The sequence below is a fragment of the Vanacampus margaritifer genome, chromosome 3 (assembly GCF_051991255.1).
Source record: "Vanacampus margaritifer isolate UIUO_Vmar chromosome 3, RoL_Vmar_1.0, whole genome shotgun sequence".
NCBI classification, from domain to species: domain Eukaryota; kingdom Metazoa; phylum Chordata; class Actinopteri; order Syngnathiformes; family Syngnathidae; genus Vanacampus; species Vanacampus margaritifer.
The window spans coordinates 6325043-6351698 of NC_135434.1; the positions used below are offsets into that span (position 1 = coordinate 6325043).

General features: G+C 40.2%; 1 protein-coding gene across 3 annotated transcripts in view; it reads left to right on the top strand.

The window, feature by feature from the left end:
• kiaa0825 (KIAA0825 ortholog) overlaps positions 1 to 26656 on the top strand; it is a 139978-nt gene that overhangs the window by 20668 nt on the left and 92654 nt on the right. For all 3 annotated transcript variants that reach the window (XM_077561610.1, XM_077561611.1, XM_077561613.1), the window contains exons 7-19: positions 3630 to 3797; positions 6889 to 6971; positions 7039 to 7290; positions 7855 to 8132; positions 9929 to 10079; positions 12635 to 12825; positions 14574 to 14780; positions 14847 to 14957; positions 18719 to 18858; positions 22642 to 22821; positions 25065 to 25310; positions 25410 to 25714; positions 26378 to 26484. In XM_077561610.1, coding sequence (XP_077417736.1) covers positions 3630 to 3797; positions 6889 to 6971; positions 7039 to 7290; positions 7855 to 8132; positions 9929 to 10079; positions 12635 to 12825; positions 14574 to 14780; positions 14847 to 14957; positions 18719 to 18858; positions 22642 to 22821; positions 25065 to 25310; positions 25410 to 25714; positions 26378 to 26484 — 2419 coding nt within the window. The remainder of the gene's footprint in view (positions 1 to 3629; positions 3798 to 6888; positions 6972 to 7038; positions 7291 to 7854; positions 8133 to 9928; positions 10080 to 12634; positions 12826 to 14573; positions 14781 to 14846; positions 14958 to 18718; positions 18859 to 22641; positions 22822 to 25064; positions 25311 to 25409; positions 25715 to 26377; positions 26485 to 26656) is intronic.

A 26656-nucleotide genomic window follows, 5' to 3' on the forward strand; every position in this document is an offset into this window, starting at 1 on the left:
GAAAGTGTCTCATAATTGGTTTTCGGCCATGTCAGACACATGCAATTCCCTTACTAATGGCTGTGTTAGGGAGAACTGGGCCTCATGGGTCACAGAAGGACAGAAAATAGCCAGACGGCAAAAAGCATACTATCTTCTTTTCCTCCCTCAGATAAATGTGAGTGTGTGAGAGAAAAGAGGGAGACGCCAAGAAGGAGAGTGTGTTGTGAGCTAAGAGGAAATGAAGTGGCAATAAGTGCAGCCAAAGGGAAAATGCTCTTCATCGTGAGTTTAATACATCAGTCTGGGGATTTGGCAGCCCGCCACACAGCAATTGTTTACCTTTTTGCTCACTGGTTGCATCTGTTCTGTTTTGTAAACGGCATTAAACTATTCGCCCGTAAACACCGGAATCAATAACAACTGCTAAGGGAATTCTCTTTCTCCCGCTTCTCTCCTTCCCTCTCTTTCCCCGTTTCCCTCTCCCCACCACCTCCTCTACTCTCTTCCTTCTGTCTGTGCTCCCTGCCAGTCAAGAGCAGTTTGTGTGTGTATGCTAGAGTGTGTGAGTATGCGTGTGCGCTATTGAGCTAGTGGTGGAACCCACAGGAGAGGCGGACGAGGAGAAGACTGATGGCTCGCCAAAAATACCTGCTCTGTTTGTTTGTTTGTTTTGTTTGTGTTACATTGTCATTGTTAAAAGCTACACACTGAGACTGGACACACACACACACACATGTTCTCCCCATGCACATACTGAACTATTTATATGTCAGCTTCTGTTGTGATATAAAGGATAATATAGGGAAGCATTGATTTTTGTCTGGAAGAACATCATCACATCGTGTGGATGATCTCTCTTATTTAAACATATTTTTTGCCCGCTTTCAGCAACAGCCGTCCCTCATTGATTCTTACCACACTGACCTTTGGCTGAACCCTTCTGCCTGCTCGTGCCCTGAGTCGGTCAGCTCTCTGGGACACGCTACTCACAATGCTGTATGACACACCTGGGTGCTTTTAAGCACACCCTCTCCATCAAGCTGCTTTGAGAGCTTCCATTTGCCCTCACTGTTGTGACAAAGGTATAATGAGGTTTAGATGGCAGTGTACTAGACATCTATGGCTATAGGGCTATTTGGCTGGGGAGACAACAATAAATACTGATATAGCTTGGCTAGCTGGAGGAGAGGTGGGGAAAGGGGGCCCTGTTAAACATCAAGGTCGTGGACAAGTGGAGTATTATGCATGTTTTTCAGGGAGGGTGCTAAATGGACTTGGATGCTTGGAACCAAATAAGTGTATGATACTTGAGAACAGTGGTTCATTACCTGGGCTTGATCAAACTCCAGCGGGTTGGTGAGAGACTCAGTTTTAAAATGCAAAATGTACACTTGAAAGAGAGTACAATAAATAAATAAAAAAGTCACTCAAGAGTTGAGGAACAAACCCACAATTTCAGGTTGGGGGTATATTGCTTGTGTCAGCTGGAATCTTCATGACTCCACTTTTAGGAGTGGCACAGCTCAGGTGGTAGTGTGGCCGTCTCCCAAGCTGAAGGTCGTGAGTTTGTTCCTCAACTCTTGAGTGACCCTTTACCCCCCCCCCCCCCCCGATTTTTTATTTTACTCTCTTCCAAATGTATGAAATATTACTCTAAAACTCAGTCTATAAATAGAGTGAAATTTATGCAGCAGAATTTACTGTGCACTTGGTCGTCATTGCCTGCAGGTGATCATGCTGTGCTGTAGGGAACTTGGTGCGCTTAGTAGTCAATTTATGGCTGTTGTTATAGTATGTTGTGTGATTTCTGTATTATTGTAATCCCTTAATATTAACTATGTCCAGCAAAAAACAAAAAACTAAGTGGTGGGACGAATATGTGACATGAAGTCACATGTACTGTATAACAAAATGTACGGTGTTCCGCAGGGTTCAATTCTGGGACCTCTGCGATTTTCATTGTGCCGCCCCTGGGTTCCATCTTAAGAAAATAACTGTGGTTGTTTTAATTAAAGTGTGCTCGATAAATACAAAGTTGAGTTGAATGATGATGAGTCAAGTCAGTATCTCATGTGCATGATTTGCAATGCCAAGTTGAGCAATTCTAGTCCAGCACGACTATTCCTTAAGATGTGTTAGGAGATAAGGAATACAAGGACACAATGCTTTCTGAATTCAAAGCCACATTCAATGAAAAGGCCACTATATAAACCCTTTACCTATGTCTTTATTTTCAATGAAGAACAACTGCTCTAGAAAAGCTGATGACCAGCATAGGATGAAGTGATGGTTAAAAGACGCTATGTTCTTATTCGTGGTCAGGCTTGAGAAGTCATTTCAGAGACTCCAGCCACTCGGTCTGCAACGTGTCCCTGCCTCATCCATTTTGGATTGTTTACACTCCCAAGTTGATGTGTTGGGTGTCTTCACAAATAGACATGATTGGTGTTGCGTGCATGAATGTGCGAGATGGTGAGGCAAAGGCAAGCACGTGGGTGTCAGCCAGGTCACGCGTGTGCAGTGTGCACATGCAGCATGCGCACATTGTCCCACCGGACCCCATTACAGAAGAGTTGCCGAGCAGCAGACTCATGCAGTTTAATTGCACATACACACCAATATGGCCGCACACCAAATAATCATTCCGGTGTTCACACGCGATTTCGTACATGCCTGCACACACATGCACGTAAATAGATGTGTACGCTTACAATTGCAAACACCAACAAACTACTTGAGGTCAGTCTATATTCCGTGGTGGCCACAGTCTGGTTCGAGTATGGCAATTATAATCCAAGAGCGACATGTGCAAATGTGTGCCAAAGTGTCCTCTCTAAATTAAGTTATTCAAAATGACCAGCTTTACATGGACATAAACACAGCATGCCCACAAAGCCGCAAAACCCTCACAAACATAATCTCATAATCACGCAGACATCATGAGCGGGTCAAACCTCAAACGTGATAAAGAGACGAACTCCTGGGGACAGTGTGTTGTCATATTGTCAGATTTTGTTTAACAATATGGCAAAATGACATTAGGATCCAGGGGCTGTGATGTTACAATTATCTGCTTTTTCATCCTCTCTCTCAATCATCACAGCACTTTGAGAGTCAAGGCTAATGCTGAGCTCATCCAGTCCCAGATGCCTTTGCAATGGAGCTCATTTAGGCAAACACAAAAGTATTTGTGCATGTGTCTGGGAGTATGGCAACACATCTCCCCGCCACCCATTCTCCCACTTAATGCGGAACATCCCCCGGGTGATGTGTTTGGCAGCCTCCAAAATGGGAAATCCATATTTGCCAAAGGGGTCATTGTCGGGTTAGGGGAAAAAAAAAAAAAGTTTTGTACCAAGAGAGATGGATGTGCATGTGTGACTTGGTGGGGGTGCCGAGTTTTGCATATTTTCACTGTCTCTTTGTTTATGCGGTGCATTGGGAAAACATGAATGGGTCGATATTTATAAGAGGTGTCGTGCTTGGCAAGGCTGCGGGTTGTGGGTGTTTTCTGATGAGCGCATGTCAGAAACCTACTTTCATGAAATTGTTTATTCTTTACTGAACTGTAAACTTTAGCGTGGCTCTCAACTTCTCTGTATCTGTGTCAGTTACACATCCCCACAAACACCTCATTCTCTCCACAGCGCCAATGGAGGCTCCCATGAAAAGTAGAAGCTTCAGTTTGACCTCCCACCAGTTGAGGGCCTTAACCCAGCTGGCCTGCACACTGCTGGCCTATGAGAGCAACGTCAAAGAGATGGTAACCAACATGACCTTCATTAATTGTACAGGGGAGGCTCCGTCTGTAAAAGGTAACATGCCATATGAGTCACGATAATAACAGGGATGTGATTTTTCCGCTAATTCGCGGAATTCCGCTTTTTTTATCTCCCCCCCCAAAAAAAAAAATCTGATTTTTTTTTTTTTATTATTATTATTTTTTTATAGTAGTTCATTGTGTATGCACATGACTCCGACAGATAACATCTTCTGCTATAACAAAGACATTTGTGGTAGGCTATAATATGAGTAACTTTTCATTTGGTCATGATACAATTATTTGTTCATGAAATTTGAACTCTTCAACATTATTTATGTGTTAACTTAGTAATCACATTAGTTAGATATGATGATATTCTCAGTGATAGTTTTTAAAAGCAAAGGCAGTCCAATGTTTTTGAATGTGACTGATTTTGAGTTGACTAAAACTGCCATTTTATATGGGATAGTTCAATATACATTGAAAATTTATGCTGTTGTTTTGTCTATTTCTTTGTCATGTGAGTGCATTGAAAGTACTTAAAAACACGGAAAACCCATGAGCTGGCTGCCAGCGGCCCCCAGACCCCCGGCTAATTTTTCAGATAATTTCACTTTGGTCAAATCACATCCCTGTAATAAGTAGGGATTTTTGATACCACTTTTTTCATACCTATGCCAGTTAAGTACGTAGTAAGTGCAGATATACACTGTAAAAAACAAATCACAAAAAAAAAAGGGTAATTTTCCAGCAGCTAGGGCGCCAGAAAAATACTGTGAAATAACGGAAAATTACTTTCTCGTAAAAAAAATAAAATAAATCCTAAACATTCTCTAAATAATCTTAATGGTCATTCCTGTTGGGACAATTTAGAAACCAAATTTCCTTGCGACAGTTTTGATCCTGTTGAAAATAGGATTGTTTAGGGAACAAATAAGGCTGTTAACAGAATGTTTAGGAATGAACTCTGACGTGAAATCAACATTCACTGGCATCACAAACAGTGCTTAACTCAGGTTTGCCAAAATGTCTTCTTCTTTGTTTGGTTTATTGAAACTACTTCAGAATGAACATTATTGTCACCTACAGGACTGGAGTAGAACTGTGATTTAGGGCTATTCCACAAGAAGATTCAGTTATTTTTATTCATAGCAGAATAAATTTGAAATGACTCTTCCCATTATTGACATTAAACTTGGAGGAAGGGTTCTACCGGCTTTATTCATCAGCCTTGGCAGAGGTCTGGGCTCTATTGAGTGCCATTCTAACTGTCTAGAAGGAATTTATTTCAGCTTGGATTTTTCCCTTTATTATCCTTTCTCAGTTGAACTCTCAGAGCATAGAAATAACGGAGAGTGTTTTTGGTGCATGTCATAATTTCCATAAAGGTTACATTTATAAAAACAAGACTTGCAGAAAGGCTCAATTTACTGAGAGGTAAACAGCCTTTAAAGGCCAGTTATCCAAGTCATTAATTCGAGGCAATCAAATGGCTTAATTACCAGAAATTCATTAAAGGGGCTTAAAGGTCAAAAAGTGATGTGCTGGCTGCTTCCTCCTTCTTCCATTCCATGCACTCGTGTTCGCCTAAATTGCCTCGCCTGGGGTCTCACTCTTCGCCTACTGATTAGGATACTCTGGCCTTGATGTGCATGCTTTTTAATTGCAACCCAGCCCAACATCGTGTATGCTTGTCTCATGTCACCCCTCCACACGTACTCACACACACATCCACATAATATCCCCTCCCGGAATTACCCCTTCCAGACTGTAGTTTATGCCATCTGGGTTGAATTGGATTCTAAACCCTGAAAATTAGACTTGTAATGGCATCGCCATTAGCCTCTACCACCTGTTTCTTGCCCCCTCCTTTGAGCTATTCTACTGATACTCTCTGGTTACCACATCCCGTTTTGACCAGTGAGTCGACATTGGAGTAACTGAAATGACAGTATATACAGTTGCTTTCATGTTACACCTTGGGAATAATGATCATGCAGCATATCATTACAGTATAACAGTCTGACGCTACACAGCCTTCTTTAAGTAGGACATTTGATCCTCCAATGAGGTGTTCATGGCATCATCTGGCACAGTTAGTTTTATATATTTGTTTCTGTTTTCGTGTAGGGGGCTGTGCAAGCAATTGAAATTCGATTACAATTTCAATTATTACACTCCACAATTACAAAATTAGCATAATCATAAAACAAAAGATTATTAATACTAATTTTGAGTTGTTCTGAGTTGTTAAAATTTATACATTTGCACCTTTTTATTTTATTTTAAATTAACTAATTTAATAAATTTTGTTTCATCCAGAAGGAACTTGCATAATTATAATGTTTCAAAGAGTTAATGTCTTAATTTTTACAGTACGTTTAAACGAGGGGTGTCAAAATTAGTGTGTTCATTTTTACTTAATTTAAAGTTCCTTTGATGCCACTAATTTTTTTAACGCATGATTAGTGACCGCCCCTTACTTGGAAAGTCTGTACTAAGGGAATTCCAGCCGCACCGCAGCGTCCACATCCACGTCCAAATGTAATAATGATGCATATATTTGGGGCGACTGGGGTCAAGTTCTATTTTACAATTTAAAAAATGTGCATAATTTCACAAGTTTATTCATGTTAAAGATTAGACAGCTCTGAATGTGCAAAAATGCACTGAGCTGTCAACAATGTCTTACAAATACAATAGTGCCATCTAGGGGCAGAAAAATGACCTCAACACAAATCAATATCACACTCGTTTTTTTTGTTTTTTTTTACAGTACAGTACATCTTTTTAATTTTAACTAAATTATCAACTATGGAATTACTGTATCAATGACTAAAAGATGCAGCCATATTTTAAACTTTTTTTTTCCATTTTTATGTTAAGAATATGAAAATGTAGGAAAAAAATATTGTACATTTTATTGTACATTTACAGATATAAAATTTGCAATTAATCGTGAGTTAACTATCGAAGTTGTGCGATTATTTGCGATTACATTTTTTTAACCCCTGACACACCTAGTTTAAACATTCTCTTGTTTTGTACCAAAAAAAAGATCTTCCCAATCGAGATTTCAATTACTACCAAAATAATCGTGATGAATATTTTCTTCATAATCAAGCAACCCTTTTTTTGTGTAGGCATCTTGAAAAAGGGTAAAGAGGAGTCAAACATGACCGGAACAGGCACGATATTCCCAACGCCAACATTTCACACACCAAAGGTGAGTTATTTTCTCCCTTTTAAGAACCTAAACAGAACCTAACAAGATGAATTTGTCTCTTTTGCAGGTTTTAGAGTTTGATTGGAGGTCAGCCTTTAGTGGGCTGGCTCCTCATATGGCTCACTGTGTCAAAGTGGTGCTGGATGATGTTTGTTGCAAGAGTCTTCACCAGGAGGAAATTCTCCATTCTTTGGGTCACTATTCACTCTTGTTGGAAAATTTAAGTGGACACGGGGGCATCAATGATGGCAGCATAAATGTCACTGATGACGACTTGGATACCTACTCGGAGAGAGACACTCCTATCATGGTAGCCAAGGTACGCCTCAAAACACGATACACTTATCTACTGCCTGTATTTTCTCAGCACCATATAGTCACTAATAACACTTTTCCATTGACAAATGAGGTACTATTTCTAGTATCTAGTCAACCGGCATTGACTCAACACCATATGGATGGTGTAAACTTACGCAAATGTGTAAATGTTGTGTAGCATTTTCACACATGCTTATGGCAACTGTTTGCAGCATTGGCCACTGCAATGCACATTTAATTAGATTTATTTGGGCTTTATTTAACCTGTATTCACCTCACATTTCCATATCCAACGCTTGACTGTTGCGTTTGTTGACACCTCTAAGGCGCTGACAGTATTTGTGGGTCTCATTGCTTATGAGTGTCAAACTTGCCCATGCAGGAACTGTTCAACATATTTACATGTAGGTCAATGTTTTAAAGATTAGAGCCTTTCACCACAAAGGTTACACATGCATGCATTTGCATTCAAAAACACACAGACAGACCGCCAAGACCAGCCTGGTAGCGATGATATGTATGTTCAGTACGTTTTACTATACAAGAACCTTCTCTTTCTCCTCAGTTTTGTGTTCCAGTGGTTGATGAGCTGGATGCTTTGCTACCCCTGGCGGCTGCCTGCAGGGACAGCTCCCTGCTGGAGGTTCGATCAAGCTTTGTGGAGGCATGTAGCCGGGGAGCGTTAGCTGTGCTGGACCGTTTAGAGCAGAGAGCACTGGAAGTCCCATCCTCGCTCCCACTGAGGAACCTGCCTGCTCTGTTGGCCACTTGCATTTACGTACTGCAACGATTGGAGCGCTACCATGCACGGCTGAAGGACTCAACCGCTAATTTAGCCAAAGTGTAAGTAGAAGGTGTATACAGACGCTCCCCTACTTACGAACAGTCGAGTTACGAACAACGGTACATACGAACATTTCTGCGCGTACAGTATGTCGAAAAATGTTCGGAAAGAGATGCTGTAAGTTAGATTTTGTATTGCGCGTAGTGCTTCTTTCCGCCGCTAATACCGACGCTTGGCGCTGTGAGAGCTCATTGGAGGCTCAGCAACGTGTCGAGGAGGAGGAGGAAGAAACGCCGGTCCCCATAAAGGAGGAAATAACTTTTGAAGCCGATTCCAGCGACGACGAAGAATCTCTCATGATATAAAATCCTCCTCTTCCTCCTCCTCCATCATCTCCTTAAGCATCGAGTACATCTTCCAAAAGTAAGTTAAACTTCATTTTGTTTATCTTATTACGTACATGTACATACTGTGTGTGTCTCTCGCGCTCTCTCTCTAACATACGTAGTACAGTACAGTACTGTACGTATTCTCTCCATTTTATTCAAAGTTTTTTTCAGTACAAACCAATGCAGGTTACTTGTACAGGCCTTAAACATACTTATACAAACCTTCAATATACTTATATAGGCTTTAAACATAAATTATAATACAAAATATAGCACTGAAGCAACTTACGAACAAATTCACCTTACGAACGATCGTCCGGAACGTAACTCGTTCGTAAGGTGGGGAGCGTCTGTATATGTGTTCCGTGTAGCTTTCCAGTGAGAGAGAAACAAGTGTTGTGCTTTTAGTGTATGAGGTGTGTCAGAAAAAGCTACATTCCAAATCCAAACAACAATCTAAGCTTTCCCCTTTCAAATAATCCTCCTGGAGTTTTACACACTTCCACAGTTTTCTCTGCCATGTTGTTACTACCGGTATATTATTTAAGCCTTGGGTTAAAATTGTTTGCCAAGTCAAACCTGGAACAAATGGATTGTTGTTTCTTCTAAATGGTCTAGAGTTGACAACATTATTCAATTAAATGATGATCAAATTAATCCGAAACTTTTTTTAATAATCAAGTAATCGCCGTGAATTTCAGCCTATCAACAGTAATTGTTCACTGATTTCTGTAGACCTTCATGAAAGAAGACAGATTAGCTTCTGTGTTTAGTCAATATAAGACATTTGCAAACATCTGTTTATACTTTGGAAAACAATGACCAAACTGGTATCATAGTACATCAATCCCTTTAAAAAAAAAAATCACTACTCAAAATACAAAATAAACACCAATCACTGGTTAATAAACAGTAATCAGGGAAAAAATACACTTTCATGCAAAATTAAAATGAATCTGATTAGTCGATTAATTGATTCTTAAAACATGTGATCGTGACAGCACTAAAATGATGTAAGCCTTTGAGAAACGTTCGAAATCAAGATGATACATTTAAGATTCAAAGCAAGAGTGCGAAATTTGAAAGAAAATGAAAATGACTGACAAGTGGTAATGACACCCATATTGTGTCTACATCTGGTGAGTTTTTATGCCTCATAATAACACCTTAACCTTTGCCCTCCACATATCCCCTCCAAAGGCATCATGCTTGCCCTCCACGCTCCTGTTTTTCCACCTCTGGCCCTATACACCCCTCCGCCGACTCTTGGCCTGTTCCCCTTCTGGCTCGTAAAGTCTTTTTCCTCTCTTCACCAGTCATTCCGTCGTTTCCAAGCTTCCTGCACCCCCTGTTAAACTCTCACCTCTTTCTGGAAAGTATCAAGGCAGGCAGATTTAAAGGAGACAATATGTCAGACTGAACTTTTAATAATAAATCAGGTGTGTTCTGCCCTTCTCTCTGTCCAGGCATTTGAGTCTGCTGCCTGTCCAAAAGTACCAGCAAGCCGTTGAGGCCTTGAAAGACCAACTGAGCAGCTATTGTATCCAGGTTTGTTCCACCTGTGTGCTTCAGGATGCGGAGAGCCACCACTGGGCTGACTCCAAACCATTTTATGAGGTAAAGAAAAATGGAAAATATTGGATAGAATCAACTGATTTTCTCACTTTTAGTGCTCATTTTTTCTCCTTTTGTCTGCAATCATCACAAACATATATACGAGTGTGAAAAGCATTCATTGACTTTCTTTATACATCAATATCTGCTCCATCGTTTAAAAAAATAACTAATTTTAGTAATAGTACACGTAAATATTTACAATGGGTTCTCTAATTTCATACACAATACTTTTTTTTTTTGAGGAAATCATGGAAAAGAAACACCCCATTCCAGAAGTAAATTTGTCACTATAGAAACTGTAATTGCCAGTACAGACGCTCCCCACCTTACGAACGAGTTACGTTCCGGACGATCGTTCGTAAGTTGAATTTGTTCGTAAGTTGCTTCAGTGCTATATTTTGTATTATAATTTATGTTTAAAGCCTATATAAGTATATTGAAGGTTTATTTAAGTATGTTTAAGGCTTGTACAAGTAACCTGCATTGGTTTGTACTGAAAAAAACTTTTAATAAAATGGAGAGAATACGTACAGTACTGTACTGTACTACGTATGTTAGAGAGCGAGAGACACACACAGTATGTACATGTACGTAATAAGATAAATAAAATGAAGTTTAACTTACTTTTGGAAGATGTACTCGATGCTTAAGGAGATGATGGAGGAGGAGGAAGAGGAGGATTTTATATCATGAGAGATTCTTCGTCGTCGCTGGAATCGGCTTCAAAAGTTATTTCCTGCTTCATGGAGACCGGCGTTTCTTCCTCCTCCTCCTTGACACGTTGCTCAGCCTCCAATGAGCTCTCACAGCGCCAATCGTCGGTATTAGCGGCGGAAAGAAGCACTACGCGCAATACAAAATCTAACTTACAGCATTTCTTTCCAAACATTTTTCGATATACTGTACACGCAGAAATGTTCGTATGTACCGTTTTTCGCAACTCGAATGTTCGTAAGTAAGGGAGCGTCTGTACAAGCAATGCTTTAAATAGGACATTTTCTTGAAAAAAATAAAATAATTATCTTCTTGGTGTGTTTAAAAAAATAATAATAAAAAAAATAATAATAAAATAAATAAATATATATATATATATATATATATATATATATATATAATTTTCTGATCTACACCGTCTGATTTTATTCATACCAATATTAAAAGTACAGTCTTCTGTACATGACCACGTGACTCCGATTCTGTAGGATTTTAGGAACCCTCTGGAGCTTTTCCAGCATCTTCTTTTCATTTTCCCGTTCATTCCCACCTCCTCTTTCTCACTGAACCTTCTACTATGAACTTCCTGAGAACATCTGTGGCTTCCACGCTACCCCAGGGGCTCCATGGGTTCAGCTGTCTGAAGTCTTCAGTCTACAGTGGGACTGTCTGGAAAGTAGCAAAAGGGCCCCTGTGACTAGCCTACCTTCATGCCCTTAAACCAATCGAAAGCTCCCCTCTTTCCTTCTATACGCCGCTTGTGCCTCTTTGTTCCCGCCTGCTTCCCCGGGTCAACAGTGTCGGGCAGACCTGCTGTGCGCAGGTGTGAGCTTTTTGTTCAAGCGTGCCTGCTTGTATTTGTGCACATGAGTGCTTGTGTGGGTATGGAGAGGAGAACCACATCTTCCAATGTGTCTTGTATTTGGTGTGTGACTTTGTGTGTATGTCAAGTGTGAAGATGAATGCATCAAATTTCTCTCTCCGTGCCTTGGCTCTCTTAGAGCTCGGTGCAGCACGTTTTTCCAACTCGCTTTCACACTCTTTCTTTTGTCCTTAAAAAAGTTGTTGACGCGGATGAGAAAATACTTTATGATATATTAACAGCACATGTGTACAGAAAAATATTGAAAAAAAAGGATGACTGGAGCCAAAATGCTAAATTTCATCGAAGAAAGGGTTTTGTATATCTAAAATCTAGATCCAACCCTCACATATGCTGGTAACTGCTCTTGGATCCTGTGCGTCTGGATTTGCTCTCTTGGGTCCACAGGCATAGGATGGCTGCTTAATCCCGGACATTGAGTCCGGTCACGCTCCCATCAAACACAGATCCCTAAATGACTTGCTCCAGGGAGAGAGAGAGAGAGAGAGAGAGAGAGAGAGAGAGAGAGAAGATGTAAAATATGAGATTGATGAAGTGAAGTGGGAACAAAATGAGAAGGATTGACCTGGAGAAGTGGAGCAGTTTTGACAGTATGTCAGTCTGGTTGCGCCATGCCTTGTACAATGTCCTATTGTTTGACTGTAAAGATGAGGCGTCGCCTCTCTATCCTTGCTCTCATTTTTCTGAGAGATGGTATCAATTTCTCCCTTCGTCATTTTCAAAGTGTGACTGTGATGAGTTCTCCAGTTCAGGACTAAAGTCCCAGTGGGAGAAGAAACCAGGTGCAGAGTACAGGTGGCCTGATCACTTGAGACGTTCTCCCACCTCTCCCTTTCTTCTCCTTTCTTTCTCTCTTCCTGTTTTTCTCCCTTCTTGCTTTTTTTGTGCTTATGTGTCACTGTCAATGTCCGTCTCCACTATATATCTTCATCTTTTAACTTTCCTTTTTCTCCCACAGGGTGAGCGCTGTTCCTTCTCGGTGCAGATGTGGTTCTACTTCCTGTGTGGTCTCCGTAGCGATCTGTGGGCTGTCCTCCCGCCACAGTTGGCCAAAGAGTTGCTGGGCCAGGTGCTATCAGAGACGTTACAGGTGCTGGTGCAAAGATATGCCCGGGCCCAGCCTTCATATAAGAGACACCTGCAGATAAGGTGCTTGTTGTCAGAAGTCTTATAGGGGTGTCCAGGAATTTCAGGTGTCATTAGTTAATACACGAATGCAGTTTAGTGCCAGTTTGAGAAGCTTTATGACCGTCATGCAGCTCCAATTTGCAGTGCATATTATGTTTCAGGTTGTTGACCAATAAATAAAATCTATTATTATTATTGACCATTATAATCTTCTGCTTAAAGACTTTGAACAATCTGAAGTTGGTTTGAGTAAGGCAATATCACTCTTTGAAGCAAACTAGCTTTGCGCAAATGCCTGCTCTAGAAGTAGCATCATATGTCAAAATCCTGTTTTGAGGGACTTGCCATGGACAACGAGAAATTGCTCCTTTAGGAACAGTGTGATAGCCATAAAGCTTCTCAAACTGACACTGAGCTGCAGTCAAGGACAGAATAACTTCTTGCGGGCGGCAATTTGGCAACACTGTTCCAATGTGAATTGCTGAGGTATAGGTAAACAAATGATATGCTTGCCAATTGCTAATGGGCTCAATTATGCCTGAATGATACCTGTTTGTAGATAACCTCCTGTTTATATATACACCTTTGGGAGCATGGCTTGAGCTTTGTCTTATTTTTCCCTTCTTCCCTCCCTTCCCTTCTTATCAAGATCTCACTTTTTACCAAGTACCGACAGGCTTTTTTGTCCTGTCTCCCTCTGTCATCGGTCATTGTTTTTTTTTTTTTATGGTTCTTGGATGGGTTGAGACTGCACTCTAAAAACAGTTAGGTCAAAAATAACCCAACTATGGGTAAAAAAATGGACCGATCATCTACTTGGGTCGATTTGACCCAACTTTGAGTAAAAAAATGTGTCTTTCAGAGTAAAACAACTCATAAATATTGGTCAGATCATTTACTTGGGTCAAAAAATGGGGTCATTTTCTATAAAACAACCCAAAAAGTTGGGGCAAATTGACCCATAAAATAGATCAGTCCATTTTTGATCCATAATTGGGTTAATTTTGACCCAAAAATTTTTAGAGTGTGGGGATGATGTTTGATTGTCTTCATTGAGGAGAGTTGGCAAATTTAAAAATGGATATAACAACGTGACACATATAGTAGATCTAACTATTAACTCATAAAAATAGCTGACTGACACATAACCTAGTAATGTATTATGCAGAGGTGGGCGCGTCAATGAATTTGGAGCATTTGTAATTCGTCAATTGTCAACAGTCAGGACACCCTTCCGCCATCATCAATCTGTCAATAGTTTAAGCCCAACCGCATTGTAATCGGCAATTGCTGTTATTCGGCAGCAAAGTGGCCATTGATGGATTAAAGACTACATTGACAGATTGATGAAAACCTACTTCCGGCAATGATCAGACCGTCAATTTTCTCGTTATTCGTCAATCGTCAACAAAACGGGAGTCTGTCATTGACGGAACCTTCCTTCAATATTGATGGAATTCTCACCTCTGGTATTATGGGTGGCTTTTTAAGTGCATTCAATAGGCCGATGGTAATGCTATTCTAAGGGGTAAAACAATGAGACCTGAAAAATTGGGTCATTTTGTATAAAACAACCCAGAAAGTTGGGTCAAATTGACCCATAAAGTGGATCGGTCCATTTTTGATCCATAATTGGGTTGCTTTTGACCCAACTGTTTTTAGAGTGTGTTAGTGACAATTCATTCCTGTGCATCTACAATGACAATAAAAGATATGCCCTTCCATACAGTACATTCATACATTCACCCTTTCCTCTCCACATGTACAAGATGTGACATCACAGCAGTGCTACTCTTCGTGGAGCACCTGATGTGGAGCGTGTGTGAAAGTCCTGAGGCCTTGCTCCACCGGGACCCTTCGTCTGCAATCACCATAATAGCGGGCGGATCCGACTGGCCCTACCAGATCCATAGCTTGTGTGAACAACTCCTGACAGTCCTCATCATTGGCACAGCACCGCTAACTTTGTTATATAGGTTTGTATGTTGCAAAACGTTACCTTTAAAATGTTCAAAGTTAATGTTTGAACACTCTGTTTTCAGAACATTTATGAATAACGATGCACAGGAGTCAACGTCAGACCAGTTGGAAAGGCTTGTGGTGCACTGGCGGAACGCTTTAGAACCAAAAGTCTTCACAGAAGAAGCCATAAAGTATGTATTGAATGCAATCTAACATGCACCTAATCCGAAGGGAACAATAAATACACAGTTTAAGAGGGACAAGTAAATTAGAAATTTATCTCAGTATGATGCAGTTCAGTTCTACACCACTGCAAAGCTCAACTAAAATGATAAACATATTGAGTTAATATTGTAAATCTCTGACAGTGCCCAATAAAACATTTTTTACATGTCTTGTATCACATCACAGGTATACCGAAAAAAAATAATCTCTGGAGGTTCCAGCAGCATACATGTTATATATTTATGATTTCACCTGCTGCATGCTTTACAAATACAACAATGCAAGCAGCAAAACAACCATCGCAGCTGACACTTGCTTTATGAGGGCTTTACACATCATGCATCGAGCATATACCGTGGTGTGTATGTGTACATGTGATCATACTTACACGCGTGTCTAGTTACTTGCCTGACCTCTAAGGTGCAGTCAATCACTCACCCCCTCACCCTTGACTCCCCCCTCCTCCACCCATGTAATCTCCCTCACAGCCAGGGGTGATGTCACTGCGTGCTGATGGCGCACAAATCAAACTAACCCCCGCACTTGTGCTCCAATGTACTGGCGAGCGGGAATTAGTTTATTTTTATGACCTCTTTATTTCTTTGCTCCCACCTCTTTGCTTAGCGTGCAACGGCGCCGGGGGGCCTGGTGATGGCCCGAAGCCAGGCCCACAACATACTGGACTGGGACTCGGAGGCCAAATCCTCAGCCCATTAAAAAAAACAAAAAAACTGTAATGATTATTAAATGAAACATAAACGCAATGTATACAGTACAGTTGTGTCTTATGATACAAGTTTTTTTTTTTTTTTTTACAATGTTATGCTGTATGGACCCCCACTAGTGTAAAATGGTATTATATTGGTTTTGTGGAATATGAGTTAATCAGCACACATTTTCTTCATCTTAGGTGGCAGCCATTTTGCCATTTGCTGTCACCTGAAAATGACATCACAGTTCCTCAAAGATCAGGTAATGAGCAATCACAGCTCAATTTCAGGTGAGCCGTGATTAGCGGTCACCTGACATGGATGGACATGGGTGGATTTTGCTGCTGAACTCATATTCCACAAACACAATATTAATAAGAATACTGTCCTTAGACGTCTTAGTTTGGCTGCAGAGCATGGCGAGAGATTTGGCTCCAAAAAAATATTCCCACAAAAGCATTTATCATGACTTACATCTGTAAAAGTTTAATTCTGCTTGTGAGTTGTCAATAGTGCGTTTGTGGCTCGGCAGGAGTGTGCATTTATTTTTGAGAAAAACATAACGCGTTCAAGATACACACACATACCGATCCTCAGATACTTCACGTATCTAAATTCATTTGAACTATTTCTATTAGTTTTAACATTTTTTTCCACTTTTGTTAACAAGAGTATGAAAACCTAGAATTTTTTTTATTGTACATTTGGAACAGATATAGAATTTGTGATTAATTGTTAACGAGTGAAGTCATGCGATTAATTAAAATAAAAAATGTTATGTTAAAAATGTCGCCCCTAATTTTTAATAATCTTTTTTTTTTTTATGAATTTATGGCAGTGAATGAGTTAAAGTTGTATTTTGTTTCCTGGCTTGTGTGAAAAATTTCGAGACAAATCGCTCACCATAGCATATAACATTTTATTGGAAAGAACATTTTTAGGTTGACAAAACACTTGTTTCACACTTGACCGTTGAAATCAATGGAAAGGGCTTAAATCCATTGCAGGCTCCCCAAAACAAACAAAGTTATGTAACACGAAATTTGTACTCTATATTGCTGTAGTTTATGTTTAAAAAAAACTGTAAGTAGATAGAATGTAAAGAATTAAACAAGTTTGTGCATCATGATTAAATAATTGTAGCTCCTTCGGAGGATAAAGAATATATGATTTGAGTAGTTATGCCACCGTATCTGTCTTACTCTCCGTCTGTCTGTCTGTCTGTCTCTCTTTCACTCTTTCCCATTCTCTATAAGTGTGCATGTGAGGTTCCGTAAGCCAACTCTGCGCCGCAGCCGACGAGATTTATCAGCGCAGTTAAAAGAGGATTTCTTCTGGATTTGCGGCTACACTGACATCATAAATTGCTCTGTCAGATGGAGGCATAGTTTGCCTCAGTCAAGCAGCAGGGTGCACCCTGCCGTAGCTTTCAGACTCAAATAGAATGCTTAATTTCTGTGTAGACGTCCCCTGTGAAGCCTCCCGCCTCCTTGCGCCTCAGACAAACTCTGTCCATGCCTTCCATTAGTTTTTTATTGAGATGTATAAAGTAGCATGCCGGCACACACGCATTTACACACGTCAGCGTGCCCTCGCACTTGCATGCATACCCAACCACATACACACATGCACACCAAGGATACGCCTCATTACCCACAGCTGGCTGCAGCCTCTTGGTTATACAAAAGATGTGGGAGGGGGGTAGTGCTGTATATTCATGTTTTTGGCTGTCTCCCAAATGTTAATTTGCTTTTAGCTGGCCACGATTAGAGCTAATTCCTTCCCGGTGCACATTATAAATTCAAGCGAGAGGGAAGACATTTGCTGAGTAGGCTGAGGGACACTGAAGGATCTTAACCTTGTTGCATATATTCAAAGTACAGTGTTACTTTAGAAGGTGAACACAATCGGTGGCAGGACTTTAGTTTTGGGGTTTTGAAGAAACTTTTCTCAGAGGAAACAATAGGAATTGATCACATTATCAGAGGGGAACGTTTGAATCGTTTCAATCCGGGTCATGGCACCAATTGAAAAGTTCTGAGGGGAACTTTCAACTAGTCTTTTTATCTTTAATACCTGGTATGTTATACTATCAGTAACAAGCAAAAGACTGTGTATTCTCAGTTGAACTATTTACTGGATGCCAGAAAGATCGAGTACACAGCAGTGAAGCCTTTTTTCTGCTGAATGCGGAAGATGGCTTAATCTGTCCAAAACGGTTTGGTTTCTACTCTTTTACTGTCCATACCTAGAGACAATTTATGACCTATTGTCTCTACTGGTTTCAACTAGATATTTGTGCCAGAATGCAGATAGATAGGAAGATGCCGAGTCAGGAGGATGGCCTTGTTCAAGTTACCTAACTTTAAAGTTATAACAATGAGTAAAAAAATAAAAATAAAATAAAAATATGCCCAAGTATGAGTACTCTTAAAATGTCCTCTAAACAATTACTGTACTTAAGTACAAAAACAAAAAACACAACAAAAAATCTGATACTGATCTGCAAACTTGGAGAGAGAGGGGTACTGCTGGACTTTATATCCCTCCATCCATTATCTTAACCGCTTGTCCTTACAAGGGTCGCGGGGGGCGCTGGAGCCTTTTCCAGGTGGCTTCGGGCAGTAGGTGGGGTACACCCTGAACTGGTTGTGGACTTTTTATGTTATTTCCAGTTAAACCCTATCTTATTACAATATTCACATTTAAGGATAATTGATTCCAGTTGAACCCCAATTTCAGATTTTCCAATCCTCCAGTGATCTCTTCGAGTAGTTTTTCCAGACTTTAGAAGTATTTTTCAAGGGGAAAAATGGTAATAATGGCACTTTCAATTCAAGTTCCGCTGTACCATTCTCTTTTCCCACATTCTGCTATTCAAGACATGTTTGATTCCTCTCTGTTTCATCCACGATTGTGAAGCATATTCCCTCCTTTGTTGTCTCTCACCTGACACTGCAAAACTGTCAACTTGTTTTTTGTTTGGTTTTTGTTTTTTCCCATCACTCCACTCTCAGAGACGGCCTTATGGGCCAGGAAGCCTCTGCGTGTCAGCTCCGGCTGCTGACCTCTGACCCAGGAAGCAATCCCAGGTTGCTACTGCGAACGCTGCTTCACAGAGACGGTCACCTGCCTCGCATACTCCTGGAAAACTCTTGTAAGTCATGTTTCAATTTTTCTGTATGGTGCTTGACATTATTTTTATTATTTTTATTATTTTTTTATAATGATAATAATAATAATAATTATTATTATTATTATTATTTATGTTTTGAAGATAAAAATTAAGACACTTTAATTGTATTATCTTAATTAAGTGCCCCCCCTCAAAAAAAAAAGAGAGAGAGAGAGAGAAAACTTTTTGTTTGGTGCATGATACCCAATGCTCTTAGAACTGAGCTCTTAACTTTTACAGACATTAGACGACCTCCCTCTCATTTTATTAGGTCATCATTATCATCTTTGCCATTATCGCCATCATCATCTTCACCTTGGTCACCAGCGCCACTAAATCAATAGAGTGCAGTAATAAACACTCAACAGACCCAAGCAGAGCACATATGCTGACCTTTAAAGATTTTGCATTCCTCCTCCTCTCCCCTGTACTGGCAACAGTCTAACCTTTAAAGACTGTTGTGCACTCGCACATTAATTCACATTATAGTGACCTCATTAATAACAACTCTCACTGTGCCGTTCTCTTGGTCGAGCAGAGAGTCTGGCTGCGAGGCGCTGGGATGCCTCCGCTCTGCGTCGTATATCAAGGCAGGAAGCGCTGACTCTTGCATGTTATCGCAGTGACGGCCTAATTAAGCGAGAAGTGGGAAGACAGAAGCTTGACTGAAAGCTTAACACTCCCATAAGCATCTGCGGGTTGCTTTGTGTGTGCATACAAATTGAGGACAAATGAAAAGAAAAAGCAACGTAAGATGTCATCGAAGTGTTGGGTCATCACACGCTGCCGGCTTCTTTATTGTCTGGTTTCTTCACACGTATTCATTTTGTTTCTTTAAATGTCTAATTCATTTTCTTGTATGGGGACAGGTAATAATGTTTGAGTATTAGATTTTACATAGATTATACAACACAATAAATTGTCTTCGGTACATCCACATAAATGTCATTAGTGCTCTTGTTTTCAGTTACTGCAGTTTGCAATGAGCGAGACGGAGACATAATAGAAAATTTAAAAAATAAATAAATAAATTATAGTGTCTCCCAGCAGGAGTGACAACTTTTTTTTCTGAAGTTATCTCCTGAGCCATAATCAGAGAACCTGCTTTGTTCTCAATCGTGTTTCCACAGACCGTCACGGTCACATCACTGATACCCAGAACACTTTCTCCTTGAGGACCAATTACCAGACAGGCAGAGAACAAGATAGCGGCATAACCCACCTAATAGACTGATTATAGGTCGACTTGGTTCAACACTTAAGAGTGTTTTAGATGTGTGATTGTGGAAGAGAAGAAAAAAGTGAATGACATCACATAAAAGAAATTAATTGTCATTTGAATTTTGAGTGATGATGTTGTTTCTTAGCTGCCTGAGCTGAGTATTAAAGACCATGCACGGGACCAAAACAATTATCTTTTACAGGTCAAAATAATTCATAATTCATCCAAAGAAAGCACCATTACAGTACCCTCTCACCCATATGCTCTATTCTTGAGAGACTACAGACCTGTAGGCACGGGACGTTGCAATTTATAGTATATCATCATCACTCTACAGGACATTATAAACATAACATTAATGAATATAAGCCAAACATGCAGACTCATAAATTGTTTTCATATACAGACTGTAGGAGATCAATTTTTGTAGACAGCCACACATGCGCTCAGGGTAAAAACTGGCACATCGTCATTATCGTGCTGGGTGAAAGTGTAGTTTACCGTGTTTGGGAATTTGGCAAGACTGCATGATGCCTTTCTGGGTTTTCTGGCGGACCAAAGGGTGTTTTCTATTACACGCTCCCAGCACACGTAACAATTTGGTGACAGAAAGTAGACTTGATCTTAGACCAACTAATAGCTGGTCTAAGTTGGGGCGCAGGTGGTGTAATGCGATTTTGGTGGATTTGATGTAAGCGCAGGCAGACAGATTATGTGCTCCACTGATATATGTGGTGGATGTCATCATATTTCAAACACACGATTGGGAGTGAAGGCAGAACTTTATTTCTAAAGCACTTTAGAATAACCAACATTGCATACGTGTGCAAAACCAAAATATCACAAAATAAATACATTCATATATATTACATAAGTAGGCAAGCAAATAAATAAAAACATAAGACAAGAAGTAGGTAAGCGATTAAGTAAATAAGTAAATAAAACAAGTATCAATAAATTAATAACACCAAATACATTAGACACTATAAAAAATGTGAAACAATGCTGAGTCTCATGCTGAGTCAAAAGCCAAAGAATAGAGATGTGTTTTGCCTAATATTTAGCGGAAAGTCGTTCCAAATTGTGGGACCGGCAACTCAAAAGATCCCGTCTGAGCCTCCGCTTAGTTCTGGGTTACCTCCGGTCATGTCTGGTCCACTGACCTGAGACACTGGACAAAGAAATCACATGTTTTCTTAAGATGGAGCTCAGGGGCAGTAAATACATTGAAAACAGTTGGGGCCCCAAAATAGAACCCTGCAGAACACCATATTAGTTGGTGACCAATCCAGGATTTACCTAGTCAACTACCATAGACCCCAGTTCACCCGTGACCTTAATAAGCAGTATGGGAATTAATGGTTGGATAAAATCATTTCACAACACAAAAAGTGTTAACTAATTACGCTGCATTACTTTTTATGCGAAATCCTACAAAAATCTCACGAGACTCCTGACTGCAGTGTTTCACACACTTTTCAAATAGCTGTCATTTCTGACAGACCACTGGATGTCTGCCACCTCTGGAGCAACGGGCCTCTGCTCAGCAACCCCTGTCAACTTAACACACACCCTTAGTACACAATATCACTACCACGTATAGACATCTATAGGAGTTACACACACACCTCCGTCAGCCCTGTGCTTAGACAGCTACCCCCACAAGGACACCCTGTCAAAACCTCTTCCCTTTCACTTCCCGTCTCCATGTGCTGTACATCCCACAGCCAGGGGGCTTTGAAATCTGCTTTTCTCTTCTTTTTTTTTTTTTTTACCCTCACAACCATTGAACACAGATGTGAGTTTTTCTTCCCTTTCTAATCCACAATGCCTTTTGTTCGTCCATTCTGTTAACACGTGTCAGAGTGAGCCTTGACATTTTTCAAAGTTTTTTTTTTCTCCCTGTGAAAGAAAATATAAAATCTAAATGCTGTTTTGTATAATATATATCATACATGTTTTTGTTCCACTACAATGACCCCCCCCCTGTATATTTTTTCCTTAAATGTGAAAAAGAAATGAGCGTAATTATTTTTTTTTTTTAATCACTCAATCTCTGGGTTCTGAGTTTGTGACTTTTATCCTCGTTTCAGTGTTGTAATTTTCACTAGTCTATGCAATGATTAAATTGTCTATGAACTACTCCCTATTGTATGCAGGATTATTTTATTATTTTATATTTACAAAGGGAAATCTTAGTCTTGCCTTTACAAAATTTGAGGCCTCAATTATCCTGAAAAATATGATTTTTTTTCTCTTTCAAAACTATATATATTTGTTAAAAAATTATTCCATCAGAATAAAAATGTTTCATATGAATTTCTGTTGTAAAAATGACGAATGGAATTGAATTATAAGGAATATGTTATGAATTAGGAAGGGAAAAAATATATTTTTTTGTGGGAGAATTGCTGCGTAAAAGAATTTAAAAAGAATCAAGTCTTAATAGTAAAACAAAAACTTATATATATATATATATATATATTATAATAAAGTGATTATATTACAAGTCAATTGTTTGGACTAATAGCTGACTCTTCCAGACTTTTGCCAGGAGAGCCACCTTGAAATATCTACACAGGAACGGCAAGCGGGAGATGCCTTCGTCATTGCACTTTTTAACATTTGTACCTGCCTGAATGACATCCCCAAGGCCTTAACTCAAGTCTTTCAACCATACCTGGAGAGACTGCATGTATGGGAACATCTCTATACTTTGGCAGGTAAAGTAGCTTCCATCCATTGAATAAAATGAATGACTTTCCTCCACAAGATCCTGCCTTTATTATCGCCATGTGAATGGTTCCATATGTCATTTCTAAAGGCTCCTGCTGTAGTTCCGTGCGCTCCGTTAAAGCTGTACTTTACTATGTAGAGGGTATGAAAAGGCACTGATGGCCTGGACTTGACCGTACCATTTCAAATGTAAAACATTTAATTTTTCAAGTATGTCAGGATAGAAAATGACTTAATATGCTTGTGCAGAAAGCAAAATGCACACATTGTCATACAAAACTGATGATTTTGATTATAGCCTGGTTGAGTGGTTACCAGTGAAGGCAGAGCAAGGAAGTGAGGGCTGATAGAGGGAATAAATCAAATCCAGATTGAGAGATTTGCTCAATGTCATCCAACCATCATTTATTCCCTCAGCCTAATTAGTTTAATTATTGGATTGTGCCAAATCTTTGCAATGCACTTTTTGGTTACAGGAGAGCCCCGCTGATCCTGTTCAGCTATTCACTGCGGGAACATTCATAGGTTACACAGAGAAGTTTCACTACTTCTCCACTTACATCTCACAATGTAGTAGCAAGAGGTTTCCAATCAATACACGAGTCAATACAATAGCAGTGGGTGTAAAGTGTGAAAACTAAGTGACTTTGAAAAATAGGTCTAGGTCTCACCTGCCTCGGCGCACTGCCTCGTCAAACAGCTATATCATTTTGTGTTCCGCTCCAGTCTTATTCTGTGGGTCTGAGGTCGCACATTTGTTAGACGTCCCATAAGATTTCACAGCACTTCCAATACTGCCAGCATACTTTATCTGTCCCGTAGCCTTTGCTTCTACAGCGGCTGCTACGGGAAATTTATGGCCGCCATACAACTTCATGCGGTAGCTTCGCAGCTATCAATATGAGCCGGATATGAAAGGGCAGAGCAATGGAAGACGTACTGTACGACACCTTGAGAGGGTACTAAGACTTTCACCGTCGGGCCACTGAAATTGATTGAAAACATCTGAATGTGACCGGTTATTACTTGCTTTATTACAGACATTTTAGCTGAATATATCAGCAATCTAATCTTTACATTTGACATTTATGTCAAAACTAAAGTTGTGACATGATAAGGAAGTGGACTGTCCCAATGGACTCGCAATACTTGAGGTAATGCCAGCGTGGCATGAGTTCAAAGGGGAATTCGCTCCTTGCGTCAAATTTTGAGGGGTGCAAAATTTCAAGGGAGGAAAAAAAGCTGTAGTTATAGTAGTCGAAATTGGAGTGGTAATAAATTTTCAAAATCTGCAGCGATATCTCACCCTGCTTGCTACTCTAGTTGCACCTTGCTGCGGGGTATCAGGTCTCATTGTTTTACCCCTTAGAATACCATTACCATCGGTCTATTGAATGCACTTTTTAAAAAAGCCACCCAAAATACCAGAGATGGGCATTCTATCAATACTGAAGGAAGGTCCGTCAATGACAGACTCTCGTTTTGTTGACGATTGACAAATGACGGAAAACTTTTTTTTTTAAATTTACGGTCTGAGCATTGCCGGAACTGGGATTTTATCCGTCAATGTCCATCTGTCAATGTAATCTTCAATCCATCAACGAACAAATGCTCATTTTGCTGACGAATGCCGGAAACATTGTCGTACGGTCATTTTACTGAGGTATGACGGATTGACGATTAAAAATGCGGTTCGGTTGAAAAATATTGACGGATTGATGATGACGGAAGGGTGTCCTGACTGTTGACAATTGACAAATGACAAATGCTCCAAATTCATTGACGCGCCCACCTCTGCGTAATATGTTACTTGGTTATGTGTCAGTCAGCTATTTATATGAGTTAATAGTTAGATCTACTGTATGTGTCATTTTTAAATTTACCAACTCTCCAACATCATCCCACACTCTAAAAACAGTTGGGTCAAAAGTAACCCAATTATGGATAAAATATGGACAGATCCATTTTAAGGGTCAATTTGCCCCAACTTTTTGGGCTGTTTTATGTAAAATGACCCAATTTTTTGACCCAAGTATAGGATCTGACCAATATATATGAGTTGTTTTACACTAAAAGACCAATTTCTTGACTCAAAGTTGGTTCAAATTGACCCAAATAGAGGATCGGTCCATTTTTGACCCATAATTGGGTTATTTTTGATCCAACTGTTAGCGTGCACGTATTACAGTCTCTGTCTGTCTTAAATGTATCTATTTTCTTCTTTTTCCAGAAACAACTCAGAAAGTGCCCGTTGCGGTCGACTGTATCAGGCTAATAATCACCAAGTCTACAAACATCCTTCTGACACACCTGGTTACCATGGTGACAGAATGGCAAGCCACAGAGGAACCCAGCGGAGCGTCGTTGGTCAAAGTCGTTCCAGAAAGTGTCTTGGCTAAGGTGCCCAAAAGCTGGAACTACATACCAGTGGACGCACGAGGAAGGGAAAGTGGGAAGGGAGACTCTTCTTCGAAGAGTAAGCAAATAAAATAGTGCTGATTTTATTTATAAGTTTCTGCATTTATAAGTAGCATTCATTTCTAATTAACAACATGCATATGAATCTTTCCTGCAGCTGTCACGTCCCTCGCCATTCAAGCCATGTCCTTCATTTTCACCAACCTGCCGCTGGTTGTAGCGTCCTTGCCCCTCCCCGTCCGCTATCTCTTCCAAGCGGCAGAGAAACACCTTTCTCAATATGCCCGGCAACTGCGCTCGATGGGCCTGTTACTCTGGTCCCTGTTTAACTGCCTGATCCACAGTCTCGGGGACCCGCACTCGCTTGAAGACATCGGTGCACTCGCCTTGAACTGTCAGGCCAAGGATCGACTTGCCCTGTTGGCTGAGTGTCTGCAGGCTTCGATGGGGATTCAACAGAAGGTAAAGGTGTGAATAATAGAATAACAGCCATAATGAGGCTCTTCTGAGCACCAGAGTGGATTGTATATCATTACTCTATATTTTGCTGTGGTGGTTCAGGGCTAGATCATTCTAAAGGGAAAGTGGTAGTCTCTGTAATAATGTAAAGCTAATGATTATTTATTCAGGGATGTGATTTTTCCGCTAATTCGTGGAATTCCGCTTCCCCCCCCCCAAAAAAAATCGATTTTTTTAATTCTTTTTTTATTATTATTTTTTTTTAGTAGTTCATTGTGTATGCACATGACTCCGACAGATAACATCTTCTGCTATAACAAAGACATTTGTGGTATGCTCTAATATGAGTTACTTTTCATTTGGTCATAATATAATTATTTGTTCATGAACCCCCCCCCCCCACTGGGCACTGCCCTGGACCTAGCTGGGTGCCAGCGGCCCCCAGACCCCCGGCTAAATTTTCAGATAATTTCACTTTGGTCAAATCACATCCCTGTTTATTGTATGAGGCCATATGGGGTATGTTTGGTGATTAGGATAAGAGCATAATGGAGACAAAAATATATTAATGGAATAGCCAATTTATTTTACGATCTTGTTCAGTTAAACCTGACCTCAGTGGAAATTGAACCACATGTAAATCTTTGTGTTTTTCACATACGACAGGGTGTACCCAAACCCACAGTGCACAAGGTGCTGCAAGCTCTGGAGGAAAAAAGACCAAAGTGGATGAACATGCAGCTGCAAAAGGCCCGCAAACTCTGCATAAACAGGTGAGGGGTCAACTGGAGGTGTTTAAACAGAGGTCAAGGTCAAAATGGCGTTAGCGTTCTCTAATGTGAACGTGTTCATGCATGCCAGACAGTGTAATCAATCACTCGGCTGGGAAATGTTGAATATTCACGCAGGGTAGCATTTTATTCATATCATTTGGTTGAATGGATT